This window comes from Nylanderia fulva, unplaced genomic scaffold, assembly GCF_048542155.1.
Source record: "Nylanderia fulva isolate GAGA-0341 unplaced genomic scaffold, ASM4854215v1 Scaffold56, whole genome shotgun sequence".
Classification (NCBI taxonomy): domain Eukaryota; kingdom Metazoa; phylum Arthropoda; class Insecta; order Hymenoptera; family Formicidae; genus Nylanderia; species Nylanderia fulva.
Genome location: NW_028190654.1, coordinates 562860 through 587386, shown reverse-complemented (window position 1 = coordinate 587386; position 24527 = coordinate 562860). Strand labels below are relative to the sequence as shown.

Here is a 24527-nt window from a genome sequence, read left to right as displayed (position 1 = left end):
GAAATGCTATCAGTCATGGTTTATATTCTGTTGCGTTATTATCTTTATTTTATTGTACTGATAAGTCTTATATGTTTGCCTTGCGGTTCATTTTTTCTTCTATTCATTTTGAAAGAGCATTCTTTCGAGGCGGGCGGCGTTTGTTTGGTATTCAATAAATTATTTACGCGTATCGCCCGGTCAATTTACCCGCTTGAATTCGTGTACCCGCATATATATATGTCGGGTCCTTTGCCGTCGCCTTCGGGAGCTTCCGTTGCCGATCGCGACCCATTGTGCGCGGTTCCCGCTAATACGAATCAGAATCGTCTCAGAGACAACGAGAGACACACGTGCGGCCGCCATAGCCGGCTATTGTATTAGGAGACGCGGTAGTGTCTCCGGCCATGTTCAAACTCTAAAAGACCTTAAAAGACACTACAAGTCTCCTTATCCTGCACCATCAAAGTCCATTTTTTGGGGGTGTAGAACTACTAAAATATAAAAAATTTTGAATTGCACGTAATTTAACCTGAAAGGCGGCATCGCCACGAGTAATTTGAGCCAAATAGGAATAAAATCGGTCAAGCCGTTCTGGAGATACAAACGGTCAAAAAGTGACGTTTTTCATGAAAAATGAAGTAACGTCGTCTTCTTCTTCTTCTTCTTCTCTGTCCGCGTCCGCTGACGTCATCAGGATTATATATATATATAAATCTCTTCTCACTTTTCACTCACACCTCCCTCAACTTCCACCCACTCCTTTCCCTCCCACATCCCGCCCTCGCCCCCACCCCCACCCCCACTCCCACCCCTCTTTCGCCTCTTTCACCCTCTTTTGTCCTCTTTCACCCTCTTTCGTCCTCTCACTTTCTTTCGTCCTCTTTCACCCTCTTTCGTCCTACCTCACCCTCTTTCGTCCTCTTTCACCCTCTTTCGTCCTCTTTCACCCTCTTTCGTCCTCTTTCACCCTCTTTCATTCTCTCTCACCCTCTTTCATTCCCTCTCACCCTCTTTCACCCTGTTTCGTCTTCTTTCACCCTTTTTCATTCCCTCTCACACTCTTTCGTCCTCTTTCACTCTCTTTCGTCCTCTCTAACCCTCTTTTATTCTTTCTCACCCTCTTTCGCCCTCTCTCACCCTCTTTCGTCCTCTTTCACTCTCTTTCATTCTCTCTCATCCTCTTTCACCCTCTTTCGTCTTCTTTCACCCTCTTTCGTCCTCTTTCGTCCTCTTTCGCCCTCTTTCACCCAATTTCGTCCTCTTTCACCCTCTTTTGCCTATCTCGTCTTCTCTTACCCTCATTCGTCCTCTCTCACCCTATCTCCAAAAAATCATAAAAATGAAAAGGTCAAGCCATGTTCAAAAGAAGGTCTTCAAAAATTTAAACCTAGTCTGTACAATGAAAAATAATTACTCGTAATTCCAGAGTTCCAATTTGTTAATATCGAATAATATATTTGTTTCAAGTAATGGCAGTAGAGTTAAATACATACCTACGTATATGCAGTTTTTGCTGTTAAATGTACTTGAACGAAAAAAATAATTAAATGATTTAAATATAGCACATTTTAAATCAAGAAACTTATACTATAATCGAACTCTGTTTAGAAAAAATGTTTGTTTCAATCACAATCACAATACCATTTTCTATTATTTCTCTTATTATTATCAATAATGTTATTCACCAAATAATTATAGTATGAATAATGTTTTGCGATTTATTTAACAATTCATAATATGTTAGGGTTATAAAGTTTTATCTATAGGGTTTTTATTTAAATAAAATGAAGAATGTATATATATGTATATTTATTTATGTATATAACGTATTTATTTATGTATATTTATTTATTTAAATATATTGTAGCACATTTTACGGATACATTATTCGGATATCATGTATCATTCGGCGTTTTGCCGTCCCCGTCCTCGTCCGCCTTCTCGTCCGCCCCTCCTCGGCCTGTTGCCCCAATAATAATAGGGCGAGGACAGTTTAAGGAGGAAGCGCATAAAGCGCTCCTCCTGGACGCGAACTCCGGCGCGTCTTCTTCTGTAAACTGTAATTAAAAAAGAAATTATTTTAGTAATTAGATAATATGGTATATTTAGGTATATCTCGGTATGGTATAAAATAATAAATGTATAATATGTTATAATAAAATGTTATAATACTATAAGGTTACTCTTTCTATAAAATATATCACTCTTTTCTTCCTTCGCCTCTCTTTCCTCCCTCTTCTCCCTTTCTTCTCCCTCCTTTCTTTCCTTCCTCCTTCCTTCTTTCTTCCCCATCCTCCCTCTTCTCTCTCGCGCCCTCGCGTCTTCCTTCTTCCTCTCTTTCCCTCTCTTCTCTCTCCTCTCTTTCCCTCTCTTCTCTCTTCCCCCTTCTTCTCCTCTTTCCGCCCCTCTTTCTTCCTTCTTCCTTCTTTCTCTCTTCGAGCGCCGCGGTAGTGTCTCCGGCCATGTTCAACCCCTAAAAGACCTTAAAAGACACTACAAGTCTCCTTATCCTGCACCATCAAAAGTCCATTTTTTGGGGGTGTAGAACTACTAAAATATAAAAAATTTTGAATTGCACGTAATATAACCTGAAAGGCGGCATCGCCACGAGTAATTTGAGCCAAGAAAAAATAAAATCGGTCAAGCCGTTCTGGAGATACAAGCGGTCAAAAAGTGACGTTTTTCATGAAAAATGAAGTAACGTCGTCTTCTTCTTCTTCTCTGTCCGCGTCCGCTGACGTCATCAGGATTATATATATATATAAATCTCTTCTCACCTTTCACTCACACCTCCTTCAACTTCCACCCACCCCTTTCCCTCCCGCCCCCCGCCCCCACCCCCACTCCCACTTCCACCCTCTTTCGTCCTCTCTCACCCTCTTTCACCCTCTTTCGTCCTCTTTCACCCTCTTTCGCCCTCTTTCACCCTCTTTCGTCCTCTTTCACCATCTTTCGTCCTCTCTCACCCTCTTTCATTCTCTCTCACCCTCTTTCACCCTCTTTCATTCCCTCTCACCCCCTTTCGTCCTCTTTCACTCTCTTTCGTCCTCTTTCACCCTCTTTCGTCCTCTTTCACCCTCTTTCGTCCTCTCACCCTCTTTCGTCCTCTTTCACCCTCTTTCGTCCTACCTCACCCTCTTTTGTCCTCTCTCACCCTCTTTCGTCCTCTTTCACCTCTTTCGCCCTCTTTCACCCTCTTTCGTCCTCTTTCACCATCTTTCATTCTCTCTCACCCTCTTTCATTCCCTCTCATCCTCTTTCGTCCTCTTTCACTCTCTTTCGTCCTTTCTAACCCTCTTTTATTCTTTCTCACCCTCTTTCGCCCTCTCACCCTCTTTCGTCCTCTTTCACGCTCTTTCATTCTCTCTCACCCTCTTTCACCCTCTTTTGTCCTCTTTCACCCTCTTTCGTCCTCTTTCGCCCTTTTTCACCCAATTTCGTCCTCTTTTACCCTCTTTCAAAATACACGACAAAGTCGGAAAAATGCAATACAGACTTTGAAGTGATAGATTCGAATAAGTCCTTGGCATCGAAACTGTGGAATTTTGCAATGCGTTCATTAAATAACAGAGAATGCGGTGCTTTAGAAGCTGCGGATACACTATTAGGGAATCCCTTGTACGGTACGGATAATGATACCATGGTCAAATGGATCGATGTTAATGAGGTGAGAAATAGAAAAGTTAAAACATTTAATGAAATTTAAGCTCTTGATGAAAATTCTACAAATATTTACTGTTCGTCACTCATCGATGATTACTATCCAAATAGACCTCAGGAATTAGAATCATTGAATTTGTACGATTTTGCCAGATTCTGGGAAATTACGAAACAGATGTCAAATAATGACGAAGTCAAGTGTTACAAATTGGCATCGGGTTTATTTTTAAAAAAACGAAAAAAGGGTTATTTAATTAACCATTATCGATTTAATATAAAAACTGAGCCCGAAAAATACTTTTACTCGCTGCTTCTTCTGTTCAAACCATGGAGAGATTTGAGTAAACTCAAAGGTACATTCGAGACTTACACGGATGCCTTTAAGAATTCAGAGTCTGTTTTAACGAAAGTAATGAAATATCACGAAAGGCTCGAAGAAATACAGAAAGCTTTTGAGAACGTTGCTGAATTAATCGAGAAGCGCGAAAATGATCTGAAAACAGCAGACAGAGACAAATCCGATGACGATGAACTGGATTGTAATCCGATAGAAGCTGACGACGCGATGAAAGATCTGGAAGATTTTGGTAAGATTGACGACCCGATTGATTTATCGCAAATGATGTCGCAATTGAACAAAGACCAGAAAAGAGTCTTTGATGGAGTATGCCAAGTTTTACAAGATAAGAATCAGATTCTGCGACTGTACGTAAGTGGCGAGGGTGGTACAGGGAAAAGTTTTCTAATTGAAACGATTAAACATTGGATCAGAATAAATTTGGAAAAAACGACTGCCATATCTGCTCCCACGGGTATCGCAGCATTCAATATCGATGGCTTGACAATCCATAGAATGTTTCAACTACCGGTTAGTCATGAATCTACACCAAAATATACGCAATTGTCAGACATGGTCTTGAAAACTTTGAGAGACAAATTAAAGAATGTCGAATTATTTATAATCGAAGGAATTACATGTAACAATGCAATGATGGATTTAGGAACGACTGTATTCAGTGATGGTCAAGCCTATGTAGGTTTGTCACGAGTAAGTAAATTGGAAGGCCTACATTTGATAAATTTCAATCCAGCATCAGTTAAAGCAAACTCGAGAGCCATTGTAGAATATAATCGACTGAGATCTATATTCAAATCTGAACTGCCACAAATCAATCCGTCCGAGAAAAAGGTTGTGAAAATGTACGATCGTCGATGGGCTATCCCTAATATCATTGATGATGTGCAGAATTATGATTGTGAGTAACCAGAAAGTATAGTTACGTGGAAAATATATGGCCTTTGCAATAACGATGCTGTTTCGTGTTACGCTAATGTAATATTACAATGTGCGTTTCATTGCTTACGTATTAGGCAACAAATACTGAAAAATAAAGCATCGAATGCATTGACTGATGCTATCTGCGCGTATGGTGAACGTAAATATTGCAACATTCAAGCGGTTAAAAGATCTGTCGGAAAACGCTTCGAAGAACGAACACAACAAGATGTTTCGGAATTTTTTACGGCTCTAATGTCGACGTATTCCGACATCAATGATGTATTAAAACTCGAATTAAAGCACGTAACATGTTGCTCGAATGTCAAATGTAATTAAAATGTAACTAAGCTGGAAAGCAGTAGTTTGTTAATATTACCTATACATTCGACATTAAAAAGGGAAAAAGGTGTCACTCTACAAAGTTTGATTAATGTAGAATTTTCTAAATGGGAAACGATAAACGGCAATTGTAACGAATGTAAGGGCACCGTGTTGAAAAAGAAAACCGTAATCGAATCAACTTTATTCGTCGTAGTAATACAGTTCAATTTATATACTTTTGTAAACGGTGCTTCTAAAAAAATTATCAACAATTGGATTAACGCCGTGCCGACGAGTAATATCACGATTAATAAAAAAAAGTACAAGCTAATAAGCGCTATATTTCACGAAGGTGAAGAAATAAATCGTGGTCACTACACGTGTATGTTGAGAGCTGACACAAAATCGGAATGGTATTACTCTAATGATATGGAAGTGTTCAAGAAAAAATGGCCCAAAGGAGCACAAGGGGCATACATATTGTTCTTAGAACAGATTAAATAATGGCGCTGTATAAAGGCTGCCGTAAACGCTACATTAAAACATCAACTGTTCTAGCGCTGTATAAAAGTTGCCGTAAGCGCCAAAATAAAATATCGGCTGCTCTGGCGCTTTATAAAAGCTGCTGTAAGCGCTGCATTAAAACGAGTGCAATAAGTTTCTAATTTGACCTAGGCTTCATGACATTTCAAAAATCATCAAGAAAAAAATTATTAGACAGAAATATGTATGTCGTGTTAAAATCGGAGAGACGAAGAAAAATATATGGTTGCGTTCTCACGAGAATGGGCGATGGAGGGGCCCATTCTTTATTTTCAATATTCATACAAGAATATAAATTCATTCTGTTGCAATTGAAATAAATGTGCAATGTATCGTTAAAAGTTATTACAATTATACAAACATTTACATATATGATTAAATAAAATATATATTATATGTATACTATAATATAATTATATATTTTATATATGTACATATATACCATATATTTCAATTATTTTGAACTGTATTGCATAAATTGTTACTTATACAAAGTTATGTGATAAGAATCGAAAATACATATATTTGTGATACTTGAATTACTAGAAAGCTGTTCTATATATCTGTACTTTAAAAAGTAAGTGATATCCTAAAAAAATCATAAAAATGAAAAGGTCAGGCCATGTTCAAAAGAAGGTACTCAAAAATTTAAACGATCTAATAATAAATTATCACAAAAAGTAACTGATATGTTATTCAAGGTGCTAGTTCAAAGTGAACATACGTAAAGTGTATATTATCTAAATTTAGTAATATATTACCATGAAAAGTAACTGTGATATTTTATTCAAGGTGCAAGTTCACATTGAATATACATACATATAAGTAAAACTGATTACAATTTGATTCTAGAAAATAAGTGCGATATGTTATTCTTAGTGCACAAAATATAATAGTCGTTCATAGAGATTTGATTTGAAATTCATACTAGCCCGTACAATGAAAAATAATTGTTCGTAATTCCAGAGTACCAATTTGTTAATGACTCAGAAAAATAACATGGCGGCCTGCTCTCAAAAAACTTTTGCTTCGAAGCTGTTCCCTATGTTACAGTTCATAAAAAGCAGCTGTTTCATCGAAAGTGGTAAGTAATTGATACAAATATTTGTAATAATTATACTTATTGACTGGTTTTATCTAGCAATGAATATTTACATCTAATAAAAAAAATATGCAGTGAAACAGATTCATAAAAGCTGGTTATCGATTCTTATAGCTCTGTTTAATTGCATATTATTTAATTAGATATAATGTTTACTGCTATTTATAATGAACATGATATTTAATGTATTTAAATGATATTATATGTGTTGATATTAATGTATTTTAAATATTTTGTTTTACAGCATACTCCAGGCTTTGCAGAACATTGATACAAATCAACGCTTGCCTAAATTGATTAGCGACTTTGATTTCATATGTTGCTATATTCCATAAGCTTACACATATGTGTACGTACCTGAGCAACAACACGAGAGACACACGTATATAACTATGTTTAATGTATATATATAGATACATATAAAAAAAGTGCTAAGTTTTTTTAATTTTTTTAATTCTGGAAGAGTTTATGTTAAATTATAATCTATAATTTATACATGCGTGTATAAATATATGTATACATATATACGCCGTATGTAATAAAAAATATATAAATTTTTATTATAAATAAAAAAAGAGTTCTTTATATAGAAACTTATGTATAATATTAACACCTTATAATAAAAATAAAAATTGTAATGATTGCATATTTGTTACAATTAAATATTTAATTGAGAATAAAAATTTTAATTATTACATATTTATTACAAACGCGAATACTACAAATATCAAATTCTTTAATTAATTTCAAGCAAAATTAAATAAAATTAATATAGTACATTTGCGTTATATTGCGTGTTATATTTCGTTTTATTGTGATAATATAAATGTTATATACCCGTGTTTGCTGGGTTAAAGAAGAAAAAACAGTATCAACTTAAAAAAGGACACCGAGCGACTTGACGGTTCTTATTTTGATGTTTTAGAAAAATTGTCTATGTCATCTTAGCATGGCGGTATAGATACAGCGTTCTGACATTGTAATTTACAGATATTGAGTTTGCTTCTTATAAAGCATACATTGTTTATAATGTTTTTCAACAAGAAATATTTTAAAGAATTTTTATCGTCTCGACATAGATGTAAGTGATCACTATTTATTTAAAAATCAAATATTCAATATTTAGGCTAACACATTAATTATTTCACAGCTTATTACATATCATTATTACATCATGGATTACAAAATTAGATGTTTATTTAAAAAGAACTACAGAAATTTGATGTTCGGGATTAGGCTCTTTAACGACTAATTCGAACGATCAGCCGTAATTCAAGCCAACAATTATAATGTGTTATACTGCGTTTTTTTTATATTATAAGTCTATATATTTTACATGTATGATAAGTTCTGTCTTTCCAAATTATTTAATTTATGAATATGTTAGCAAAGCGATATTTGTATTGATAAAGACTGTGGTACAGTTAAAACGTTTCCTAATTATCATTTGTATTATTTTCATGACGTAGAATAAATTGTTAATACCTAATTAATTAGCTCGTTAAGTTGGGCTTTTAATTTATAACTTATTTTAATTTTACACAAGCCGAATTTTATTTTTCATTATATATATTTACTTCTTTGTTTGCCGGAATAAATTCTTTTAATTGTTCCGAATAATGTCCTATTCATGAATCAAGCAGTAACAGACTTATTTCTCTTTCGTATTTCGTTTTTATTTTATTTCTGAAGAACTAATTTCCGCAACATAACTTTATTATATTTATACATATATAGTTGAATTTGGCGTAATACATAAGCTTTAAAATATATATAATTTAAAAATTTTCTCCAAATATAAAAAAATATTGTGTGGGAAAAGGGTAGTTTGAAAAATTGTATCATTTTTTAAAAATCCAAATACGCCATTGTAAAGTACATTTAAAGCCAAACTTTTGTGTAACATTGAAATCTTTTATATTTCTATTCGTCTCGACGATATTCGCTTCGGAATGTAAAAACAGATTTTCTGACGATTGGTTGCACCCCTAAACTCATTTTTAGCACTAACAAAAATGGTTTCGTTATTAGACCTATTATCCTAAAATTGTGCTGAGTTTCAGATTTTTAAAATTTTCAATTTACCGAACGTTTCTTGTCAGCCAAATATAAACTTGTATCAATTTTGCAAATTATTATTTGATTGGATATATAGAATCACTTTTGTATTTTGAAGGATGCATAGTCAAAACGATTTAAACCTGATATTGAAAGGATTAAAAGGACGAAAAATTTGGCCCGGGTCGAGACATTAAAATGACATCAGTTTTTAATACAAGATCTAAATTGTTTTGACTATATAGATGATAACATCATACATAAAAATACATAGGTGATTTTGTGATAAATTTTTCAGATCAGATCTGCAAAATTAAAATCTGCAAAAGTAATACAAAATATATGGCTGACAATGAGTAGCTTTTTTAAATATTTAAAATAATAAAACTTTATTTATATACTTTAATTTTTATTTATTTGGCGCAGTTTTTTGATGTCATAATTATTTTGTAGAATTTTCTATATAACTGAATTTTGTAGAACAATTTTTTGTGAGACAATTTCTTAGTAATTAAATAATAACATTGTTTTTTTATATAATATTTTTACTTGGAGCTTTTTTACCTTTTTTTTAAAAAGGTAAGTTTTTTTATGGAAGTAGTCTTACATTTATTTAAATACATTTTCTTGCAATACAATAGAAGCTGCTTTGCAGCATTAAAATATTTGTGTCGCATTATATCTATTTTGACCTATTTAAATTCAAAATTTTCATAATATCCGTTAAACTTTGATTTATTTAAATTTTACATTTATTTAAGTACATTTTCTTGCAATACAATAGAAGCTGCTTTGCAGCATTAAAATATTTGTGTCGCATTATATCTATTTTGACCTATTTAAAGTCAAAATTCTCATAATATTCGTTAAACTTTGATACCGCATGCAATATGTTAATTTAAATTGAATGAATAATCTATTTTATTTTGCGTACTCTACTTTGATATATACAAAAGTCAAGGTTTTTAAGCTTATTAATATTTATAGTTTATTAGCATTTACACTTTACACATAAGTGCCGCTAGTCCAGTGGCAGAACACAAAAATAGTAATCCCGGGTTCATGACTTTGGGCTGTCATAATTTTTTTTTATTTATTTTTTTTATTTTTTATATTTTTTTTATTTTTTATATTTTTTTATTATTGTATATATAAGAGTAGAGAAATTAATGAAAGAGATGGGAGCGAAAGCAGAGATAGAATGGATAAGGATGTTGAAAGGAAAGGAGGGAAAGGAAGGTGAAATGGTGGTAGTAAAACTAGGAAGTAGAGAACAAAAAAGACAGGTAATGGAGAGGAAGAAGATATTAAGAGGAAAGAGGGTGAGAATAGAAGATGATTTAACATGGGAAGAGAGAAAGGTAAAATGGAGGCTAATGGAGATCGCAGAGATAGAAAGGAGGAAAGGAAACAATGTATGGACGAGCTATGGAAGGATAAAAATCAATGATGTATGGTGGAGATGGGAAGAGGAGGAAGGTGTGCTTAAAAATTGGAAAGGAGAAATTAGAGAAGGTATAGAGAAAATGAGGGGGAAGAAGGGGGTATGAAGACAGGAATGGAGGAAAAAAAGGGATAGAAGAAGGGAGAAGAGAGGAAAGAAGGAAAGGAGGAGGGGAGGACAATAGTAAGAGGAGAAAGGAGGAAGGAGAAAGGGAGACGGAGGCAGAAAGGAGAAAGGAACAGGAGAGAAAGGAAAAAGGAGGAGAAGTAAGAGAGGAATGGAAGATAGGTTTTTGGAATGTGGCAGGGCTGAAGAATAAGGAAGAAAAGTTCTGGAAGGAAATAGAAGATTGGGAGGTGGTGGTGATGATGGAAACATGGATAGAGGAAAGGGGGTAGGAGGCGATTAAAAAGAGGTTACCGAAAGGATATAGATGGGAGAAGCAAGCAGCAAAGAAGAGAAAGAAGAAAGGAAGACCGATAAGGGGAATGATCATGGGGGTAAGGGAGGAGAGGGGGAAGATAAAAGTATCAGGAATGGGAGAAAAGGAGGAGGGAATAATGATGGCGGATTTAGAAGTAGGAAGAGAGAAGTGGAGGGTAATAGGCGTATACATCAACGGGGACATGGAAAGGAAATTGGAGGAAATGAAGGAATGGATGGAAGAGAAAGAAGAAAATAAATGGACGATTTTGGGAGGAGATTTCAACGCAAGGACAGGTAGAAGGGGGGGAATGATAGGAGGGGAGGAGGAAGAAGAAAGAAGATCGAAGGACAAGAAAGTTAATGAGGAAGGGAAGAAGTTGATAAAAGAGTTGGAAGAGGTGGGATGGGGAATTTTTAACGGAGGGATAAGAGGGGATAGGAAGGGGGAGTACACATATACAGGAGGAAGAGGGGAATCGGTAATAGATTATGTGGTGGGAGAGGATAGAGTAAAGGAAAGGATAAAGAGAATGGAGGTGGGAGATAACATAGAATCGGACCATCACCCATTGATTGTAACGCTAGAAAGAAGAGGAGGAGCTGAAAAGGGAAAAAGGGGGGAGGGAAAAGGAATAAGAAAAAGAGGGAGATGGACAAAGAGGGGAGGAGAAAGAATAAGAGAGGAAATAGAGTGGGGAGAGGGGTGGAAGGAGGGGATTGAAGAGGAGCTAGAGAAAAAAATAGGAAGAATAGAAGAGGAATTGAGAGAAGGAGAAAAAGAGAGTGGAGAAAGGAAAAGGAAAGGGTTGGTGGGACGAGGAATGTGAGGAGAAGAGGAAAGAAGTGAGGAAAAAGTTAAGGGAATGGAGGAAAAAAGGAGGAGGAGGAGAAGGATATAGAAAAGTAAGGGCGGAATATAGGCTAATGTGTAAAGGAAAAAGGGAGGAGGAGAGGCTAAGATGGTACAAGGAGGCGATAGAGGCAAGAACGGAAGGAGAAGTATGGAAGATTATAAACAGGGAAAGGAAAAAGAGAGAAGGGGTGAATGAGGAGATAAAGGCGGAGGAATGGAAGGAATATTTCATGGACTTACTGAGAGGGATGAAGGTAAAAGTTGTAAGAGGAGGAAAAGAAAAAAGGGAGAGAGATGAGGAGCAGGAGATAAGCAGGGAGGAAGTGAAGAGGATGCTGGGAAAACTGAAGAAAGAAAAAGGAGCGGGGGAGGATGGGATACCGAGTGAGGTATGGAAATATGGAGAGGAGAGGGTAGAAGAGTGGGTATGGGAAATGTGCAACAGAGTATGGAGAGGAGAAGGATGGCCGGAGAGGTAGAAAGAAAAGATAATAGTGCCACTGTTGAAAAAGGGAACGGGGAATAAAGTAGAAAACTATAGAGGAGTGACATTGATGCCAACGCTATACAAGATATACGTGGGGATTTTAACTGAAAGGTTAAAGGAAGAAATAGAGGGGAAGAATATGATACCGGAGAGTCAGACAGGTTTTAGGAAGGGAATGGGGGTGATGGATAGTATCTATGTGTTGAACTATCTGGTGAATAAGAGGGTAAATAAGAAGGGAGGAAAGGTAGTTGCGGCATTTATGGACCTGAAGGCGGCGTTTGACTCGGTAGATAGGGAGGTGTTAATGGAGGCAATGAAGGGGAGGGGAGTGAGGGAAGGATTAAGGAGTAGGATAGAAGAGGTGTACAGGGAAACGAGGAGTAAGGTAAGAGTGGGGAAGAAGGAGGGAGAAAATTTTTGGACGGCAAGGGGGGTGAGGCAAGGTTGCCCAATGAGTCCGCACTTATTCAGTCTGCTGATAGCGGATATAGAGGAAGTGCTAAGAAAAGGAGGTTGGGGGGGGGGTGAAACTGGGAGGGGAAAAGGTGCATTGTTTGGCGTACGCAGATGACATGGTACTGTTGGCGGAGGATGAGGAAGGGATGATACATATGTTGGGGAAAATGGAAAGTTATATGGACAAGAAAAGGTTAGAGGTGAATGTGGATAAGACAAAGGTAATGAGGTTTAAAAAGGGAGGAGGAAGAATAAAGAGAGTGGAGTGGAGATGGAAAGGAAAAAGGTTAGAGGAAGTGAAAGAATTCACATATCTAGGGTATAAGCTACAGAGGAACGGGGGGCAGGAGGCGCAGGTAAAGAACAGAGTTAGGAAAGCAGGAGCGGTGATAAGACAGGTGTGGGGAATGGGAAAGAGAAGGTTTGCAGGAGACTGGATGAAAAGAGTATGGCTAATGGAAAGGTTGGTGGGGACGGTGTTGGAATATGGGGCGGAAATATGGGGATGGAAGGAGAGGAGAGAGGTGGAGGCAATGCAGGAGCGATGGATTAGGTGGACGTTAGGAGTAAACTGGTGCCCGCCGGGGTATATGGTAAGAGAGGAGATAGGAAAAGACAAATTTAGGATAAGGGCAGGAAGGAGGGCGGTAGGGTATGAGAGGAAGTTGGAGGAAGGAAGGGGAGGAAGTTTAGCGAGGAAATGTTTTGAGGATATGAAGCGATAGGTAGGGACGGCTCTTTCTCTCTCTAAAGTAGTAGATAAGTAGGTTAAGGTAGAATTAAGTTATTTGTAAATTAGATGTAAGAGTAGAGATAAGAGTAGATATAAGTATGATTGTAAGAGTTTTGTAAGGTTGGGGAACACTCCTTCAAAAGCGCCTTCAATCCCTCAGGGGACGAATAAAGAATTGAATTGAATTGAATTGAATTATTGTATATATATTTATATAACATGTATTATTTATTATAATAAATAAAATATTCGGCATACTAATAATGTTAGAATATACATTCTATTCTAACATTATTAGTATGACAAATATTTATTTATCATAATAAATAATACATGTTAGAAAATAATAAAAAAATATTTAAAAAAATTAAAAAAAATTATGGCAGCCCAAAGTCCTAAACGCGGGATCTTGGGATTAATATTCTTGCGCTTTACCACTGGACTAGCGGCACAGATCGAAAGTGTATCTTTCTTTAAGCCTGATAACGAACCTGGCAATTTCTTCAAATCCGAGGAAAAAAAATTTTTTTTAGAAGGCGCATTAGACGAAAAGCTCGAACACGGATCAATTTTTTTTTTATGTACATTCACTACACCAAAGAAAATCAAAATCGGTTAAGGGTCAATCGCGACCTCTTCTTGTTAGATATTTTAATTAATGCGAATTTAACAAAATGGTATAAAACTTTTCTATTCAGTTTAACGTGCTCTACCTGTCCACGAAAGGTGGTCCGCGAATTATCGAACACCCTGTATAAATATGTTATATTTTATTTTAAATTTAAAATATGAGCTCCCCTTTCTAGACGTGTTAATTAAAAAGAACGACACCTTAAGCCATCGGGTTTATTAAAAACCAACACATACGGATCGTTACCTCCATGCCACCTCTCATCATCACCCGACTTAGAAGAATTTTGTCATCGGTTCATTAATATACAGAGCCTTAACAATTTTTTAATCAACTTCCCTAAATGAAAAATTAGAACATTTTAACCAAATCTCGACTAAGAATGGGTACAACAGCAAAGACATCAATCGAACAACTGAAAGGCTGAAAAACTAAATACAGTTTCCAGTTCTACAAATATTGCTACATCGAATGAAAAAAAAAATAAGAAGATAAAAAATGAACGATCCTTCTGTATCTTGTGACGTGGCGTTTTTTGGTAAGCGCCGTCACAAGGGCTATTACCTGGCCAAGGGTTTGTCCCTTATCCCTTGGGGAGAAACAACCCCGCGTTACCAATTTGGATCTTATTTTGTTATAAATTATTTTTGTTTGAGTCAGTAAACGGCCATTGAAGGTCGTAACGATTATCTGAGTGCGGCGAGATTCTAACAATTGTAAAGCAAAATACCGAGGAATAAAAAGAAAGAGGCAGAGGACTATTACCGTGTCAAGGATGGATTTCGGGAGCCAAGGTCATGTATCGCGTTCCCGCTAATCACGCTATTCCCCATATTGCGTATCGAATTAACGATCCTGCCTAATTTCAGTAAGTTATCAGTAATCACCGGGCCATCAGCGTGGACCATACCTTGCTGCAGAATGGGTGGACCCCGCGGACCCGTATATACCACGTCAGGAGAGGCCTGGAGGACGGCCCGGCCAGCCGATCCAGAGCCTACCCCTGAATACCGTGTACCGGCTAACATCAGCGACAACAGGGAATGTCAATCAGGAATCGAATCACCCCCCCCCTACACCAGTCGACTATTGAGGGGATGCGCAAAGAATTAGCGCGGAGCGCGCAGGACCTCACGACGCTCCAGGAGAGGATTATTGTTTGGCACGACGTAGACTGGAGAAGATGACTCCTCAGGACAACCCTGAAGAGTCCGCCTGTGAACATTAAATTGTAAGCCGCTACTCAGACAAGTCGTGTAAAATGTATAAGTTATATCTTTCGCCAGCAAAAATAGTTCTTTATAATAATAAAAAATATTATCTTCTCAAAAATTATGTTTTTAGGAAAAATAATACTTTGCAAAAACTAATCATCATCAAAAATATTATCTCAAAAATTATATTTATAAATTATATTTTATTTTTGTTTGTTCGAAAATCGAACGTCTAACGAAAGCTGAAAAGTCTTAAAACATTATTGCATTAAAATTCATGCAGTCTTTTTATTCACATGCAACATGCATCATGCTTAATTTTATATTAATATTATCTTCAAATAGCGCTCGGCCGCACAGATATACGTATACCCCGCGCCTGCGAAAAGGAAGCGCTTACGTCAAATCACATATAATTGTAAACACCGCGGTCGCGCGAGAGGAGATACAATTTAGTTCTCAATAATAACAAAACTACGAATTGCAGGAACGTAAATAATTACAGCGAATGTTCTTTCGCCCTCAACCTACAGATAGAGTAATAAGAATGTTCTCGAATATTCCAGAAAATAAGGCCTATATAAACCTCCTCTCTCGTAACCCCGGGGCTCTTTTCCGATTGCTTGTCGCGTCAAAAGTGTGCTTATACTTTACGAAAAAGATCGCTTGTCTTTTTCGTTTTTCACGTTTAATTACTGTTGCTTGCGGACATTCAGTAATTTATTTTCGACCCGGCTTTTCTCTCGTTTATTGCATTCATTTCTAATACGTTTGACTCGGCTATCTTTTGGTAAATTCTGTGCGGTTAAACAATTGTATTTTTTGTTAATAGTTGAAATATATTTTTGTTAACGATACGCGTGTGTCGAGTGTAGTGCCTATCTATCGTCTCGCTTCCGACCTTCCTATCCTGCTTTCCGTCGCGCACATTATTTGGTCCTTCGAGCCGGATCCTCAGGAATCTCCTTTGAATCCGGTGCCACGGAAGCGATAGTGAATCAGTGTCGGTGACCAGTGCTTCTGGAAAAAAGAGACAGTGTTAGAGATGGCAGACACTAAGGCAATCATTGGCACAGCCACAGTGCTATACGGCAAGATCTCGCGCGCGTACGAGAACCTTCGGAAGCTCGGCGAGGCCAATATCACCCTCGGCGCGGTGGAGGCCCGGCTTCAAAATCTCGAGAAGCTGTGGGAGAAATTCGACGCGATTAATGATACGTTAGCCGATCGTGTGGACGAAATACGACATGATGTTTACGCCAAGCAAGACATCCCTTCGTTGGGCGAGGAGGCTTACCTGCAGAACAAGGGCCTCATGCTCGATCTGAAGAGCGCTCTCCAACGACAATAGCATATATCCAGCTCAATTTTGTTAGCGACACCGGCCGCCGCTCCTCGGACCGCATTGCCAAAAATTCAGCCGCCGACCTTTGCCGGGAAGTACGAAGACTGGCCTTTTTTCCAAGACCTCTTCCAGTCCATCATTGGCAGGAACCAGGCAGCCAGACCTGTTGAGAAATTGCACTATCTCAAACTCTGTGTCAAGGGTGATGCTGAACTACTAATACGCAACCTGAACACAACGGAGGAAAATTACAAAATCGCTTGGAAGACGCTGAGCAATTTTTACGAGAACAAAAGGTTGTTAACCCGTAACTATCTCAACAACTTTTTGACGCTGACCAAGATGAAGAGCGAATCCGCCGCTGAATTGAGGAGGCTTTTTCACGGAGTTAAAACTACGGTCAGCTCACTGAAGAGCATCGATCGACCAATAGACCGCACGAAAGACCTCTTCGTCCACCTAGTCGTCGAGCTCCTCGACAATCATTCTAGGCGAGAATGGGAGAGTGACATAAGTCACACAACGAATCCACCTTCCTACGCCGAGCTGGAGGCCTTCATAGAACGCCGACTTCATACATTGGAGGCGCTGTTTCCGGCCAGGAACGATAGCGGCAGCTCCAGCACTTTGAAATCAACGCGGAGCCACCACGTAAAAATGCAAGACCCGAAAGAGAAGCCCAGAGGCCGGTGCTCCATCTGCAAGGGGGACCACTTTGTGATGTTCTGTGGCGACTACAAGGGCAAGACGGCGATGGCGCGCAAACAGCTCGTCAGCGAACAAAAGCTCTGCTCGAACTGCCTTGGACGCCATCAATTTTTGGAGTGCGCGTCAAAGAAGACGTGTACCGCGTGTGGCAGTCGACGTCACTCCTCGCTTCACGACGCCTTCCGGGAAGCCGAGATCTCCACGACTTCACATGTGGCCCAAGGTACAGACTCTTCCTCCGCTACGGTGCTGCTCGCCACGACTAGGGTCCGCGTTCTCGACTGCCACGGATCTTCGCAGTCCGCTCGCGCCCTAATCGACTAGGGATCCGAATCATCTATCATCTCTGAACGATTAGCGCAGCGCCTACGATTACCTCAAATAGCCGCCGCTGTGAGTGTCTATGGGATCGGAGAAAAAAGAACCGGAGTAGCAAAAGGAAAGGTGAGACTTACCCTGCAGTCACGCAGCGGTGAATCGTCCATCTTTGTCGACGCTTTGGTGCTCCCGAAGTTGACATTGTTCTTCGGAGGATGCCGCAGCCGTATGAAATCCTGGACCTATTTGAAGGACCTGGAGCTCGCCGACCCGGAATTCAGCGCCTCGGACCCCGTCGACATCCTGCTGGGAGCCGACGTATATGGGTCCATCATTCGCCAGGGCCTACAAAAGGGAGGTCCTCAGGAACCTGTAGCCCAACTAACCTCGTTGGGCTGGATTCTCTCGGGCACCGTTAGCTTGACGGCGCCCGGCCAACGTATTTCCAGTCACCACTGCCAAATCGACAAGGACATCACCAGCTTGGTGCGGCGGTTCTGGAAGCAGGAGGAAGTTCCTCGGCCATCTCCGATCCTCACCAAGGCCGAACTGGAGTGCGAAGAACACTACCGCCGACATCATACTCGTTCTCCAGACGGCCGGTACATCGTACGGCTGCCAACGATCGAGCCTCTCCCTGACCTGTCGGGGACTCGACGCGCCGCAAGTCGTGCTCTGCATCATATGGAGACAAGATTCGAGAAAAAGAGCGACTTCAAAAGCATGTACGTTGAGTTTATGCAAAATTGCAAGGACCTTAGCCATATGATGCCTGCGCCAGAGCCAGCTAAATCGCATCGAGATGCCTGCTACCTGCCGCATCATGGTGTGTTGCGTCCAGACAGCACCTCCACAAAATTGAGGATAGTCTTTAACGGCTCGAGCTTCTTGCCTAACGGAGACTCCCTCAACAAAAATCTCGCCACAGGACCAAATCTGCTTCCATTACTGGCCGACATCCTGCTGCATTGGCGACGCCATCGCTTCGTCTTCGCGACCGATATCGAGAAAATGTATCGGCAGATCCTCGTGCATCCAGACGACCGAAGCCTGCAACAAATCCTATGGAGAGAGAATGATACAAACAACGTGCAAGAGTACTGGTTGTGCACCGTTACTTACGGGCTATCATGTGCTCCATATCTGGCCATCCGCACCTTACGTCAACTCGCCGAGGATAAGGAGCATCGCTTTCCGAAAGGCGCCGATATCCTGCGGGGCGATGTCTATATGGACGACATCCTGTCCGGTGCCAAAAATCTAGAGGATGCAGAAACCATGATAAGACAGCTGACGAGTATATGCACGGCGGGCGGGTTCACGCTCAAAAAATGGTCCACCAACGCCTCCTACCTGCTGAGCCTCGTGGAACCGGACGCGCGCCTGCAACAAGAGGCCAGATGGTGGCTGCCCGGAGAGAGTCACTCCACTCTCGGACTTCGATGGCAACCGTGCGACGATCGCTTTGCCTTCGCCACTCATCAGATCACCCTCTCGGCGGTCACTAAAAGATCGGTCCTCTCCTTGACGGCGAAATTGTTTGATCCACTCGGCTGGCTGTCTCCAACTACCGCGCTGGCCAAGATCAACATTCAAACTACCTGGCTGCTGGGCCTTGACTGGGACGCGTCTCTGCCAACCGAGGAAGCGAGGAAGTGGCTGCGGTTCCAGGATGAGCTAGCTGCATTGGAAAACCTGGGTGTGCCTCGTTGGTTAGGCAGCGTAGCGGACTCCCATCAGGAAATTCACGGGTTTGCCGATGCCTCCGAACGTGCCTACACCGCCGTCCTCTACCTGCAAACCAAAACAAACGGAAGTAACAGAGTGACGATGTTGGCTGCGAAGACTAAGGTGGCTCCGTTGAAGCAGGTATCCTTACCTCGTTTAGAATTATCGGCCGCCAATCTTCTCGCTCGACTGGTCGCCCACGTTGTCCCTCTTATTGGCGCAGAGAAGGCACCTCTACACCTGTGGTCGGATTCCACTGTGACTCTCGGTTGGATTCGGGGTCACCCCTCGTCCTGGGTCACCTACGTGGCTAACCGAATGAGCGAGATCCAGACGCTGACTCCGGACGCCCACTGGCATCACGTCCCCGGCCGAGATAATCCCGCGGACTGCGCTTCCAGAGGACTCTACCCCAGCAAGCTGGAGGACAACTCACTCTGGTGGCAAGGTCCGTCGTGGCTGTCAGCCGGAAGCCACCCTTGGACGACCAACAGTGAGGAGCTTCCAGAGGATGACCTCCCAGAGAGGCGAGTTCGCACCCACGTCGCCGCCATCACCGAACTGAGGACCGAACCTGAGATGCTGCTCCGATACTCCTCGCTACAACGATTGCTCCGGATCACTGCGTGGTGCCGCCGCTGGTTGTGGATCCACCGTCAGCCCCACCTCGAGCACGGCCAGCTCGGCTTGATCAGCGCCGACGAGATCGAGGAAGCCCGGATCTCTTGGTTAAAGACAGTCCAGGCTGCCGCATACAAAGATGAGATTAGGCATCTACAAAGGGAGCAACCCCTGCCGTCGCAAAGCTCCCTGCTAAAGCTCAGTCCATTTCTGGGCAGCGAGGGGTTCCTACGCGTCGGCGGGCGCCTTAAACATGCTTAGCTGCCATTCGATGCCACGCATCCACCAATACTACCAAGCAAATCAAACTACACTTGCCTCATCGTCGACGACCACCACAAGCGGACGCTGCACGGCGGTACCCAGCTGTCGTTGTGTTCTCTTCGCCAGGAGTATTGGGTTCCTCGAGGTCGCTCGCTGGTGAAGAGCCGCATCAGCCGCTGCGTAAGGTGCACAAGGTGGCGGGCCTCCACTCCTCAGCCGCTGATGGGAAATCTTCCCGCACCAAGGGTCACGCCAGGCCGGCCGTTCCTTCATACCGGCGTAGACTACGCCGGACCGGTTTGGATGCGAACAACAAGGGGCCGTAAACACAAGACGATTAAAGGGTTTATCGTTGTGTTTGTTTGTTTAGCCTCCAGGGCAGTCCACCTCGACGCAGCCTCGGACTACACCGCCGACGCCTTCCTTGCTACCTTGCGCCGGTTCATCGCCAGGAGAGGAGTATGCCACTCGCTGTATAGCGACTGCGGCACCACCTTCGTGGGTGCCGACAAGCAGCTAAAGCAACTGTTCTCCACCGCCAGTGTCGACGGACGCCGCATAGCATCCTGCACCGCCCAGGAAAAAATCTGGTGGCGTTTTAACCCGCCGGCGGCACCTAACTTCGGCGGCTTGTGGGAAGCCGCCGTGAAGGCCATGAAGCATCACCTTCGGCGAGTCATAGGTGAAGCAACCCTCACCTATGAGGAGATGGCGACCCTACTCACGCAGATTGAGGCCTGTCTCAATTCCCGACCACTGCAGCCATTCTGACGACCCGGAGGATTTAGCCGCTCTGACACCCGGTCACTTCCTGGTCGGCTCCGCTCTCGCTACGATCCCCGAGCCGTCGCTCGAACGAGAGCCGTCGGCACGTCTCTCACGGTGGCAGCTCCTGCAACAGATGAGGGACCATTTCTGGTCCCGGTGGTCCAGCGAATACTTACACACGCTGGCCCATCGGCCAAAATGGTCCCGAGTCAACCAGCAGGCTCGCGTCGGTCGGCTGGGTTTACTCCGCAGCGAAAACACTCCACCAACGCAGTGGCCGCTCGTGCGCATCACTCGATTGCACTCCGGATCCGACGGCCACGTGCGCGTAGTCGATATCTGTACCGCGAGTACGAATTTAACGCGCCCCGTCAGTAAACTTGTTTTCCTGGGCGGCGACAACAAAACTGCACAATAATCAGGCGTCAAGTGGCTCACATCATTCTTTTCTTTTCTTCACATATTTTCATCGTTCTTCTTTTATCAATTGCACGCGCACTTTTACATCACCAGCATACTGTCACATCAATCATCACTACATTCTTCTCATTACTACACCCCTCTCATCGCTGCACTATTCTCATCACCAAACTATTCGCCTCATTATAAATCACGATTGATTCAACTATCTAAAATGCCCGGTCTTCGCGACACAAGAACCGATACGCGGCTATACTGCTACGCTCGCAATAAACAGCTGACGAATTCAGCATTCCTTTTGCGATCTAAGTCGGAGCACGTGAACTCCACGTGTCCGACACTCGCGAGCGCGTGAACAAGCGCGCGCCCTCTCTCTCGCACTACTTAGTCGATTGCAGGTATACTGCAAGGCGGGCGAAATGTTCGAAAATCGAACGTCTAACGAAAGCTGAAAAGTCTTAAAACATTATTGCATTAAAATTCATGCAGTCTTTTCATTCACATGCAACATGCATCATGCTTAATTTTATATTAATATTGTATTATCTACCCCTGTGTGAAGTTAGCCCCCCAATATTAAAAAGGTCAAAATTTTTTTCTTGCAAACGTTTGCCCATCGTTTGCCCACAAATGCCCCGTTGGAATTTTTGTTTGCTCCCCTCTAGTTCAAAAGTGACAGTCAAATCAATTTAGGGGGGGCCAACTTCACACTGGCCCCCCAATATTAAAAAATAAAAAATATTTTTTATGGAAACGTTTGCCCATCGTTTGCCCATGAATGCCCCATTGGAATTTTTGTTTGCCCCCCTCCAGTTCAAAAGTGACAGTTAAATCAATTTTGGGGGGGGCCAACTCCACACTGGCAATTTTTTGTTGCAAACGTTTGCCTATCGTTTGCCCATGAATGCCCCGTTGGAATTTTTGTTTGCCCCCCTCTAGTTCAAAAGTTACAGGCAAATCAATTTTGGGGGGCCAACTTCACACTGGCACTTTTGTCTTGCAAACGTTTGCCCAACGTTTGTCCACGAATGCCCCGTTGGAATTTTTGTTTGACCCCCTCTAGTTTAAAAATTACAGGCCAATCAATGTGGGAGAGCCATTATCTTCACTCCAATTTACAAAAAAATATTTCGAGTCATGAATTATCAAAGTTTATATATGATACCGCCGGCATTAGCTTTACCCAAGGTGTACAACGTGGATGTTGCGCGATCGGATTTACACCTCGCGCGCGCGCGCGCGTGTGTGTGTGTGTGTGTGTGTGTGTGCGCGTGCACGTGTGTGTGTGTGTGTGTGCGCGTGCACGTGTGTGTGTGTGTGTGTGCTGTGTCCGCGCGCGCGCGCATGCGTATAATTTTTTTGTTTTTATGTATTTTATATATTTTATTTTATATTTTTTTATATTTTTATATTCTATATTTTTAATTTTTATTTTTTTTAAATTCTTTTTTATACTTTTTTATCATTTTATTCTTTTTTATTTTTCATTATATATAATGTGTTTTTTTTATTATTTTTTGTATTTATATTTTATTTATGAGGCTATTAATTCTATACTTTAACAAATCCTAAAATTGCTGGTCGAATAAGTATGTTTGTTAGGGATTTACTTGAAATTATATCTGCTTTAAATTTTAGATCATTATGCTGTTTCCATGATCCAGTTACTGCCTTACAAAAACTGGTATAATGGCCAATGCCGTTTTCGATTTCGGGTGGAATAAAATGTACGATACCGATTAAAATATATTTATTATTTTTTATTATAATAAAGTGCGGTATTTCAGATAAAGATATTTCAGATGATTTATTTTGCGAAAATCCGGGATCTGTTTGAAGCGTACTGATAAAAGGATATTCTGTATCAATTAACAGGTGTGGGCCTGGCTCTCTAGATTCACACCCATAATTTTTGCAAGAATTACAGTAAACGTTTTTTACTATTGAAAAATATTTATTAAGACTTTTCTCTAAACCAGTTTTCAATCCTACCATCAGTATCGACTGTGAATCAATTTCTAGAACTGATTTAATAATCTTAGAGCTACTTTTACATTTTTCACAGTTAAACTCGTTAATTGTACTTGGTATACCATGTAATAATTTTGAGATTAAACTCGATATATTATACGAACAATCAAATGTACTTGTGAGGGATTTGTCAAGGACCTTAGACAAGTAGAGAGCTCTTTTAATGTACCATTTCCTTGTAGTATTGTTTCTTGCATAGTCAGTAACTAAATGAAAAAATTCAAAATCAGAAAATTCTTCTTCCACTCATCTTTGATATATAATATATTCCGAGTACCCATTAGCCATAAGTTCAATAAGTGAATCAAATGAACAGGTATTCATAACCTGAACTTTTGCTTTTCCTATTTTTACAGGAGCAAGTAAATTGCCATTTTGTATTATGGTATCCTTCCGTTTACGCAAAGAACGATTGTGCATTAATGTAACATTTGGACAAGCCCGTAAATATTTTTCTCTTTTAGACGCGCGCGGAGTACTTTTGTCATGTTCACTCGTTTGAACTTTTATTTTGTCCGCGCCAGTTTTCTTCTTCCTGTAAATATCTGCTTCTGAGGTATCACTCATATTTTCAAAATAATCGATTATTTTTGTCGCAGAACAATCAGAACAATCTGAATTTTCGACGGCTTTGGATATTTCCAATAACTCTTCCCTTTGTGTATTTAAAGCCATATTGTAAGCAGCACGTTGAATTTTACATGCAGCTATAATCGAACGAACATGTTTTATAATGAGTTTATCAATTTTAAGAGGTTTATTATCGTCGCTCAATATGATGTTTTTGATTTCATTAAAATATAATTCAGATCTCGCTGACGAGGCAACAGTATAATTTGTCTTGCTACATTCAGACATTACGTTTGTCCACAAAACATAATAACGGCATAATCGCATGAAAGATTTTGCGAATTCTGGAGCGTAATAGGGATTAGGTCGCATTAACAAACGCGTTTTTTCAGCTATTAATTTAGCATCATTATATATTTTTGTTAATTGTGGATAATTGTAATCAAACTTCTTGTCAAAATTTTTAATAGATTCTACAGAAGCATTTATACTATCATTGTTTTCTTCATCTAATTCTATTGAAAATGTTCGAATTGCGTTTAAAATTCTTGTTTATCACAAT

At 40.5% G+C, this 24527-nt stretch overlaps 2 protein-coding genes across 2 annotated transcripts; both read left to right on the top strand.

Moving 5' to 3' along the window:
- The first annotated feature begins 17791 nt into the window (after window positions 1-17791).
- Window positions 17792-20173, top strand: LOC146721058 (uncharacterized). Its single transcript, XM_085487486.1, has one exon. It carries the CDS (start codon window positions 17792-17794, stop codon window positions 20171-20173), a length of 2382 nt encoding a protein of 793 aa, XP_085343612.1.
- A 306-nt stretch (window positions 20174-20479) lies between these two features.
- On the top strand, window positions 20480-20947 carry LOC146721057 (uncharacterized). Its single transcript, XM_085487485.1, has one exon. The coding sequence runs from the start codon at window positions 20480-20482 to the stop codon at window positions 20945-20947; it is 468 nt and encodes a 155-aa protein (XP_085343611.1).
- The last annotated feature ends 3580 nt before the right edge of the window (window positions 20948-24527 follow it).